Below are 10,648 nucleotides of genomic sequence, written 5' to 3'. Positions count from 1 at the left end.
CCCAGTAGCACGTGGGAAGCCAGCTTCAGCTGCGTGCTGCTCTGGATGGGACAGACCCGCCTGAGTCAGCACCAGTCAGCAGAAGTGGTGGTGGAGCTGTGTGCCACTCGGGACTGACCAACACAGGTAGGGGGAAAATGCAGCTGAGCCCCTGCTCCTCTGGCTGGGCTCATCCTGAGGTTCATTTCATGTTTGTAAAACGCTTGGAGAGCCCCACATAGATGCACTGCATAGAAATGAAAAATATGTTTTGACTTATTTGGTTGGCACCTTGGGCTGAGATTTTCAAAGCTCAGTCAAAAGGCCAATTTCCATTAAAATGAATGGGATTTAGAGGGCTCCAAATCTTTTGTGACAACTTTGTAACATGCCTATCTACCCCTTTTTGCAAATCTCAGCCATAGTTTGGAAGCTCAGCCAAAGAACATAAGAGCATAAAAAGTGCCGTGCTTGGTCAGCCCCATGGTCCATCTAGCTCAGTAACCTGTCCCAAACAGTAGCATAGGTGGATGCTATAGAGGGAAAGTTTTGAACTGGTTATTTAGACCCATTTCATTGTCACTTCCTGCAACTTCATTGGTATCAAAGGTCATGTGACATCACTTCCTGATGTGATACCACTTCCTGTGAGGTCTTTGAATATGGCTCGCCGGCCCACTGGGTGATAAAAAGTTCGTGATCCGGCCCCACATTCAAAAAGATTGGACACCCCCGTCTTAAACCAAGTCACATCCTTTTAGCTGAACATCAGAGTCACAGTGACAATGGCTTCAGTGGATTCCACATCTTCAGCTAGAAGAAACAGTGGTTGGGTAGCAGCCAGAAAGAGAAAAATTGAACATGGAAGACTTTTGAGAGCTCCCCAACTTTGGTTTAAACTAAATGCTAGTATCCTAATCAAAGGGCAATAACATGTTTAGTTATCTCTTTATAATCTTAGACTTGCAACCAATTAATTTCTGCAGTTTTGGCTATAACAGACAAAAATGCTCATGTGTATCAATCAATTCTCAAAAATAGCAGAAAATAAATTCCAGTATCTTAGCCAACATGTTTTTCTCTTAATAAAAATGTTGAAAATGTCAATTAAGTTACTGCTGAGTTTATGATAGATTTAGAACCTGTTCATCAGAATGCCAGCATCAAAATCATAATGGTTAAGTATTTTAGAATACTCTGAAAAGGAAACGCATTGCAAAAACAAATTCGATCACTTCTGATTTTTTTATAATGCACAAAAACAAATGCATACATCTTCCCACTGATAAATAAACAAATGTACACAAAATAAGACAGAGCTTATAGGAAGTAATCAAGTTAGGAATTATGTCATTTGTGTAAAACTTGGAGAACTATACTGACTATATATAAATAGGTCTAACAATTATACTTTTTGTATTCTTTGGCATACACCTTTTATTATTATTGGCATTTATTTACTATATAAGAACAAGTGTTTTGGCCTAAAATAGGGACTAACCAATCATCTTACATGAAGAATAAACACAAATTAAATTAAGCTTCCATTGTGTAAATTCACACTGTAAGAAAGAACAAAGGAAAAGGTAACTAAAATCATAATGCAATAATAGAAACACCTAAAAACGTTCAAACTTTCCTTAAGGCATCAGTAGGTCATTGATTTAAAAGTCTAAATGTTTATCCCAGTTATTTGGCTGTCATGCAACATACCTTAACAAGTTTCAAAAGGTGATAAAGGTCTTCAACCTCATCTGCTTCACACCTGGTATATACTCTTCCAATATCCACACTGGATCCTTTTATAGTGTGACGATAAAGCGGCAAATCCATTGCATCAGCATACAGGTCAATGGCATGGTGTCCTACTGTCTGAAACATGTAGCTGTCCAGCTCATCTGTCTTCGCTGCCATAACTGAAGAGGCAAATATGATATGAAATATATCATATCAAAGATACTGAAAACTCATAATACTTTAAAGCAACCTTTTACAAAATGTCGGCCAAAGTAAAAATGGCTTGGCTCCAAGGTGGGCCACTGTTTTACTCCTGTTCACTTCCTCTGCAACCCCCACACTTGCTGCTGCATGGCACCAAATTTCACCCTGGACCAGTATTTCCCAAACCTGGTGGGCACTCCCATACCCCGCTACTTCAGCCATCACTACTGCTTCTGACTGTTGCCAAGTGCAGCCAATTGCCAACATCAGTGTCAATGGACAACAGTGGATTCAGGGGCAAGAAAAGCAATGGCTGCAATAAGGCAGTACAGATTCCTCACAAGGCACCATACACTCTGTTACGCCTCTCACAGGCCAGATCCAGTCCAGAGGTGCCATAAATTGTCAAGCTCTACCTTATGCATTAAGGCTACCTAATTCTGAGTGTCTCTAGTTCACTAACACAAATGCTTATGACAGCATCTGTACAAACATGAAATAAAATTAAGTAGGTATTTCCACTTAGAAAGTTATACAGCAATGTGTGTGTCATAAATCTATTGACTTCTGAACTGAGAAGCCCATTTCTCCCTTAATACTTCAAAGTACTTCATATTCAAATTCCCTATGATGGGTCCAACCTGACTCTTAATAAAGCAAATAAGAGTTTTTGCTGTTGCTTGCCAGAGAAGCACATGTTCAAAGACACAGCCCCAGAATCTGTAACTGGATTTCAAACTTCTGTATACAAAAGACATGGGACCAGATAGATGTCTTCTTATGCATCTAAATAGGACTTAAGTTGCCTAAGTTTCAAAAAGCAATTCAAATGTGTCCTGTACCAGCGACCACAGCACTCACTAAACACCTCCAATTTGGACTGAAAAAAATCCCTGAAAGGCAGCTACACTAGGGCTTCCAAACATACTCACAAGCAACTCAGATGGTGCATGTAGGCACATTTATAGAACCTAACCCCTGCCAAAGATTTTTTCAGATAAGCAAGGGGTAAGTGCATTTCAGAATGTTCCCCCCCTAGATAGGCTTCTGTTGGAAGGTAGAATTCTCAACTTCTCTTCAAATCAATGATGGTACTGATAGCAGTACCCTTCTTTGGACCAGCAGAATCATGGTTAGAGCACTCATGCAAAAAGCAGAAAATCAGAGTTTCAGGGAAGCCTCCACAGGCGTATCCAGATGAACACGCAAGTGCATTTCCCCAGGGCCAAAGAGCAGCATCACAATATGTGCCGCTGCTACTTGTCCCTGGGGAACGCCTATGCACATGCACTTTGGCACATGGCAAGTTGTCCCAAGTGGGAGCCAGCACGTGGGCTGGCCCCAGCAGCCTTACCCAGAGTTCTGGGAGCCTCCCATGGTCCCAGCAGCAGCAATCCAGCAGCAGCAGCTGGAATGTGGCTCTGGCCAGCCAGGCTCTGGTTTTGGGCAGCACACGCTGCTGCCATGTGCACCGCCCCACTTTTTTCCACTGCGGGTTTTTTTGACACCAGGATCTCTCAGTGTCAGAAACACCTCCTATGCTGCAAATTAGTAGCATAGGGAATGCGGTGTGTGCGGTGGGCAGTGCCGCATTCTGCACATGCACACTCATCTGGACATGCCCAACCTGAGGGAATTTAAACCCATACTGCTCCACCCCCCCTGCCAAAACTTTCACTGTGGGCAGCTGACAGCACAAGAGTTAATAGGGCCAGAAGGAGATCAAAATGGAACATGACAAGCTGAGAGGGAAACAGCAAGATAACCAAGCTGTTGTTAGTAACCAATGGCCCACAGGCCAAATCTGGCCCACACAGCCATTTGATCTGGTCCACAGACACAAGGCTTCAGAAGCCAGACCAACCCAGTACAGGTCAAAAGGAAGCAAGCACTAGGACCCAGCTGCCACTGCCACTTTTCCCTGCTGCTGGGAAAAACAGGAAGAATGGCAGCAGGTCTAGCACCCACGCTACATGCACTGGCCCACCTCTGATCCAAAGTGGGTCAATTTAACCTGCAACCTGAAAAGGTTGCTGACCTCTAATGTAAACCATTATGTTACGTCAGAAACCATTATGTCATGTCAAAACTAGTTCAGTACGGGGCAGGTATTTGCTCAAAATGGTCTGAAGGGGCTTGTTAGCCAAAACAAACCAACATAGACCAGAGAAGTTTATTTTAGAAGAAAATCATTAAAACATATATAAAACGTGATGCTTAAAAAAACTTGACATTGTCCCTTTAAGCTGACATCCACTTCCGAATATTCAGTTTCTCTATTAATTGCAACTCTCCAGGCAACACTGGTACGAGATAAAAAAAAATGAATGGCTTAGCAGCTTCCACTGCTGCCTGCAGCACCTCAATTAGCTTTCCACAAAGTTTCCTACTACACACTTAAAGGGATCATTTTATGATTTTAATGACAACATTCTACATTTTTTATGTGGATAAATTAGTTTTATGAAAAACATATTTCAACAAGATTAGCAACGTTGTTGCTCTGGCTACCATGGGAATAAATTGCTCTAATCTACTCCCTGATTTTCCCCTACTCTACTGGTGGCTCATTCCTGACTTCAGAAGTATTCACACCTCTTACTTCAATTCTCTCAGAAATCTCCAGTTTGGAGAGACTGGGGGACTCCATTTCATATGCACTGCATCAGGAAGTCTCCCTCTTATACTGGAACAAAAGACTCTTCTCAAATCACACCTTAAAACCTTCCTGTTCCTCTTTATTTATAACTGCTGCTAGACCCTGCTTACCTTTCATTACTGTAATTATTGAACCCTCTCATTCTCCCCTTCTTGTGACTGGATTAGAAGAAAGTGTTGTTGCTTTTCCTCCCTTTAATGTGTAGGATCATCTTTTGCCATTCCTCATTTTCTTGTGTTTTTTCCTCTCTTCAGTTACTCTGATTAAGAGTTGTTTTAATGAACTCTAAATTGCCCTCTCCCCTCCACCTCTCTCTGTAAATATTTTAGAATACCTCCCATACGTGGAGCTATATACAAATGCACAACAGGATTTAATTTAGGCACAGCTGTGCCATGGTATTTTCCTATTCAAAGAATCCTGTAAGCCAGGGCTGTCCAACTGGCAGCCCACAAGGAGTTAGTTTGTGGCCTCCCAGGCCTGCAGGAGGCCACCGCTCCATGCACATTACTCCAACTGCAGCTGGAGGCTATGAGCTTCCCCTCCCTCTGGCTTCTTTCTGTTCCTCCCTAGGTGGAGAAGAGTGGCACAGCTCACAGTGCTCAGGAAGCCCATAGCATGGGGAGCAACAGGATGTAAGGAGGGAGGGACACTGCCCATTTGTCTGGTGCAGTGTGGGGAAAAAGAACATATGTGCCCAGTGACCCTAGGGAAGAAATGAAGTAGGAGGAGAAGCACCCAGTAGAGCTTGGGGGGGAAGCTCCCATGTGTGCATGGTGTGAAGTGTAGAAAGTGTCCATAGGCCCAGGGCAGCAGTGGGGAGCCTGGGGGGTGCTTAGGGACCCACACCAGTTCATATCCCATAGCATGCAGTCCCTGCTGGTGAAGGCCATAGGTCATGTGGCCCGCAGACATTAAGTTGAACAGCCCTGCTAGTGGCAATGAGTAGGGATCACTGAAACTCACAGCAGAAGTACACTGCACAGTGGCTCCTTTAATCTTGGAGTTTCCCACACTGCTGATCGGGGGAGGGGCCCCATCAGCCCCGCTGCTTGCTCCAGATGGCCAGGAGACAAAAGCTGCAGTTTTAAATATGTTGCCTCTTGTCCGGTCAGCAGCAAGCAGCAGGGCCATCATGGCCCTTCAGCCAATCAGCAGCGAAACCCAAAAACTGCAATATATTTAAAACTGTGGTTTTCATCTCCCTGACAATCAGGGGCAAGCAGTGAGGCCAATGGGGACACTTCACCAATCAGTGGTGGGAAGGTGCATGCAGGAAACTCCTAGATTAAAGGAACTGCCGCACAGCGCACTTCTGGAGTGATCGCTACCCTAGCAATGAGACATTCTTACCTGTGTTTTCAGCAGGCCGTAAATTCGCTAGTGCAACAATCTGGTGCCCAGCAGCCACACACTGCATCATATTGTAACAGCTGTCCTTCCCACCACTGGAATAAAAAAAAGAACAAATTTATTTGCCAATTCTGCAAGGTTACTGTTATAAAGCAGGACCTGCAAATAAAGTTCTCAAATATATAGTAGTTTGAAAAAGAATTATAACAGTAACAAAAACTTAGAATTGCACTAGAAAAAATTTTTACAAGAAAACCAGGATGTATTTGAAAAATGCTGCAGGTTCAAACCAATAACATCCATAAGATTTATGTGTATTCCCAAATTTGTTGCTTTCTTTAAAAAAAAAAATAAAAACCCGCCTAGAAGGAAGCTGTTTGGGGCAGAAAACGTCTTTTACTTGAAGAGATCAATAATAGAACACAGAGCTTTTCTCTTCTAAACTCCTTACTTTTAAAATCAACACTCTCACACGAGCCTGACTCTGTCTGCAAGTAGGTACAGACAAAAATAATTAAAATACATTCTTTACAGGAGCTACCTCAGCAATCCCTGTTTTTCATCAAAACTTGTAGATGCCAGGATAACAATAAAGTGTAAAATATATTTGATTTTGAAATTCATAAACCAGCATTTAAAAGTTAGCAGAATATATCAAGGGTGCAAGCATATACCAACTACAGAGGTATACCTAGAGAAACCCTCCTGTCAACCCAACAAGGTCTGAATCCTATTTGTATTGAAGTCAGTGGCAAAAATCCTATTTCAGCTGTACAGTTAAACAGCAGTAACAAAAGAAACTGATCTCTTTAGTAACTTTTTTGAGTATACTATACATAAAAAGACCACCTCCAAGTCGATAATCACCACACTATAACTAGAGTTAAGATTCTGTGCTGTCCCCCTAAGATGCAATAAGTAGCAAGTTAGGATGACTCCAGGGACTTTAAGCTGCCCCTGTGCAAGTCCCAATTCTTGGCTGCTCTGCAAGCCCTGGGGGCCGTCTTAATACAATAGTCTGTTCCTCAGCTTGCTCTTGGACAAAGCATTACCTATTAATCTCAATACTGTATCCAACACACCCATCCCATACCCAGCCTCCTCCAGAGCTTGTGAAAGGACAGAATGAAGACAACCGTACAGCTGTCTCTCTCAGTCTCTGCCCATAAAGACATTAAACCTCTGCAATAATCCAAACTGGATTAATAAATTAAGGATTCACATACAAAAACATCATTCTCTGCATTTGTACTTTGCCCATTGGTATGCAACAAACTGCTGACTTTTCTTTGCTGCAAAAATATGAACTTGCCAGGAAGTAAGTTCCTAATATAAAAATCTACAGCTTTTCCAAATAGCTGTGTTAAATTTCTTCTAAGGAGCAGATACAGACAACAGAATGCAGGCCTGCACCTAGTGTTTTTGGATATTGTGCTTGGTGCAGTTAATTTAGTTACAATTCACTTTTAGATGAGATAGAATAAGGATTGAATGCCTATAGGGAATTTGTAATGGGACAGAGAATATTTTTCTTCTAGAGACTTCATTCTCATGAAATCATAAATCATAAAATAGCTTCAAATTTCAGTAGTATGGCTACATGTACTTCACTCGCAGTCAGGAAATTAAACATCTATCAAATGTACTCACCATTATTTAAAACTATTCTAGGTGCAAAATCAGAACCTAGGTCACCAGTTTAGATATCACCCTAGTCAGTGGTACATTCACAACAATCTCAGTGGAAAGGCCACAAAATGAAATGCTGCATATTATTTTCTGTTTGGATACTAACCATTCTTCAAAAAAAAAATGCTGCTCAACTCAAAAACAACTGCTGAAGAGCAACACGAAGCCATGTGCTAAGATGTTTTTATGCCAGAGTTTACCATTCTCTTCTTGTTCACTCATCACTGAATTTGACCACTGAAGTCCTACAAAGTAGGATCACATAAGGTCATTTAGTCCAACCTCTGCTCAATGTAGGAGCGTGACAGCAAAACAGTGCCTGGATATGTGTTATGTATGGTAACTGTTATTTTGTTTTTGCATTAACATAGCACTGAGGACCCTTGTGATAGACTAAGCCATTTTGCCAGGAGCTGTAAAAAGACCAAACCAAAAAAGCTTAAAGTCCAAGTATAAAAACAAGAGACAACTGACAGAAACAGATAGTGGGGGAGTACAAGGAGGCAAGACAATACTGGTCAACAGATCATAAGCCTAGTAGGCATCACTTCAAAGAAAAGTTTTAAGAAGGGGGTCTGGAAAATTATAATGGAATAGCTTTACTGATGTTCATGGGGAGCTCCTGTCAAGAGTGAGGGCAACAAGGAAGAAAGCACAAAGCATGAAAATATGAATTTGAAAACCTAAAAAGGGAGCAACAGAAGTAAATATCATGGGTCAACTGGAAGCAGCTGACATGTTGAATGTGGAATGGTAAGTAAGGTGCTGCTGTGAAGGGGATGAAAAAGGGAACCAGTAACTCTGTTGATGTAATAGAAAATGGGAAACCTGTGAAAGGCAAAGGAGAGTAGGAACATGGTCAAACTGACAAAAAAATCTTTTGCAGCAGCATTCTGAATGGGTGTGAGACGCACCAAATTGTACTGTCAAGGACAGAAAGGTATTTCAATGGTCAAGATACTAGATGATAACAAGGGAAAAGTGGTTATCCCCATTTCCAGCATAGAAAAACAGAATAGGTAGGGTGGGTACAGAAATGAAATGAAGAATAAGAGAGACACTGCAACTGACTTTTTTTTTCTAAAAAGGACAGATCACCCTCAGGATAGCTGAGCTGTAAACAATAGTTCTCTCTTTATATTACTTTTGCATAGAAGCTATCTTTGCAGCTGTCATTGGGATGGAAAATGTGATCGTGAATGGGAGGGCCAGTTGGTCCAGCAATATTCAACCCTTCACTGATAATCAGCTTTCACGAGCTGGAAAGTTACTGAATGGAGTCACCATGACACCAGATAATCAAGAAGTGATGTCTGGCTTTACACTGTTATTTTTGTATGACAACAAACAGTCTGAGGCCATCTCTTCATTACAGTTTTGTGGCTCTCAGGTAGTTCATTTGTCAAAATATTTCCTGTCTCATTCCAACCCTTCCTGGCTGCTCAGAAGGAAACATTTCTTATCTCTTTCTCTTTTTTTCTTTTCCTGGATGTTTGGAGCAAGGGATAGGGTTTCATTTTCTTTCTTTGCACTTCCAATACCCTCTCCTCCCTTTCCAAATGCTTAGTCAGAGGTAGACAGGATGACTACTGTTTTTTCAGGACTACCCACGCTATCTCATAACGTAAGAGCAAGGCCTCCCTCACACAAGAGCTAGGCCTCCCTCAGAGGACTCTTGTCTGAGTATGATTCAGATATGAAAAATAATAGGAAGCCAATAATGGTGATGAGATGGTCTGACTTCCTAGAGGAGGACAGATGTCTGCCTTTTTAATACCCTGAAATATTAAGTAGAGATTTAGAAATGAAAAAAGGAGAAATAATAGCAGCTGATATGAGATGCCATTAAAAATTTCTCAGTGGGGTAAGGCCACAAAGATGATACATTTTGGCAATGTTCCAAAGATGCTCTCAGGCAGCTTTATAGGCCAAAAAAAAAAAAGTAAAAAAGGTGAGCATAGAGATTTAACACAGTCAAACACTTCTGGGGGGGGAGGAGGAGGGGGGGACAACAACACACCTTTACATTCCTGTGTGATTGGCTGTCCATGAAAAAAAAAAAAAAAAAAAAAAATCAATAATATTTTTCTGCAGATCTTTAATTATCTTGTTTCAGAGAGTGGATTGAGTTTAAAATATCCGGCAGCTTATGATTTAGCACAAAATACAATTTGGGATTTATTCCGTTACTACAACCTTCAAATGAGATGGTCAACATAAAAATGAACGTAAAGTAATTTTAGACACTAATCCTGCCTCTGTCTAAAGCACAAAAGAAATATTATTTTAAAATAGGGAAATTTCCTCTCTCTGTTCGCCTACATTACTGAGAGTAAGTAGGTTACCAAAAAAAAAAAAAAAAAAAAAATCAATCAGACTCTGATGTTCCTTTCATACACAAAACTCTCCTTAAAACTTTTTCTACAGTTAAAACCTTATTTGTAAAATTGCCCATAAAAATATGAGTCATATTACAAACCTATTTTAAAGATTTTATTTCATACTGCCTTTTAAAGCATTCTGCCGCTTGGAAAATATCAAAATGAATAAACACGGAACTTGAAATCCTGCTTTTTCCACAAGAGAGAAGAAACTGACTAGGCTATTCTGCTATTTAAACCAAATCTGCAATAAATAATAGTTTTTCATAACTAGAGCACCAAGAACAAAAAGGAAACCCACCTGCTGCATATTTTTGCTTGCATAATTTTAGCATTCGATTCCACAAATGACTCTTTGTGAACAAACTTCAACCAGGAGCAACTCAAGCAGCATCGATGCACAATTAGGACTCAAGTTAACAAAGTTAGATCACTCAAAAAATAAAAATACGAGCTCACCTAATGCATAATGACCACATTTTTCAAGGTCAGCTTTCCTCCTTTTAATGCATTATCATTTCTCAAACAGAAAATCTTTGTGCAACACATATTATTTAAATATACCCTTAAAATATAAAGAGCTATAACAATACATATTCCAAAGTATAAAAATCTACTTTCCAGTAGAGAAACTGACAAGAAGGGG

The 10,648-nt window shown here is 40.8% G+C and overlaps 1 protein-coding gene across 2 annotated transcripts in view; it reads right to left on the bottom strand.

The window, feature by feature from the left end:
- Window positions 1-10,648, bottom strand: part of DPH6 (diphthamine biosynthesis 6) — a 318,847-nt gene that overhangs the window by 306,242 nt on the left and 1,957 nt on the right. Inside the window, exons 1-3 of one of the 2 annotated variants that reach the window (XM_025204913.1) lie at window positions 10,304-10,338; window positions 5,933-6,027; window positions 1,693-1,895 (exon numbers count right to left, since the gene is read on the bottom strand). In XM_025204913.1, coding sequence (XP_025060698.1) covers window positions 1,693-1,895; window positions 5,933-6,027; window positions 10,304-10,326 — 321 coding nt within the window. In that variant the 5' untranslated portion in view covers window positions 10,327-10,338. Of the gene's footprint in view, window positions 1-1,692; window positions 1,896-5,932; window positions 6,028-10,303; window positions 10,339-10,648 lie in introns of those variants that run through there. The other variant, XM_025204914.1, reaches the window with a different exon arrangement.

The sequence above is a fragment of the Alligator sinensis genome, unplaced genomic scaffold (genome assembly GCF_000455745.1).
Source record: "Alligator sinensis unplaced genomic scaffold, ASM45574v1 scaffold36_1, whole genome shotgun sequence".
Taxonomy (NCBI): Eukaryota; Metazoa; Chordata; order Crocodylia; family Alligatoridae; genus Alligator; species Alligator sinensis.
The sequence above is the reverse complement of the archived record's forward strand: the minus strand, read 5'-3'. Positions and strand labels throughout refer to the sequence as shown.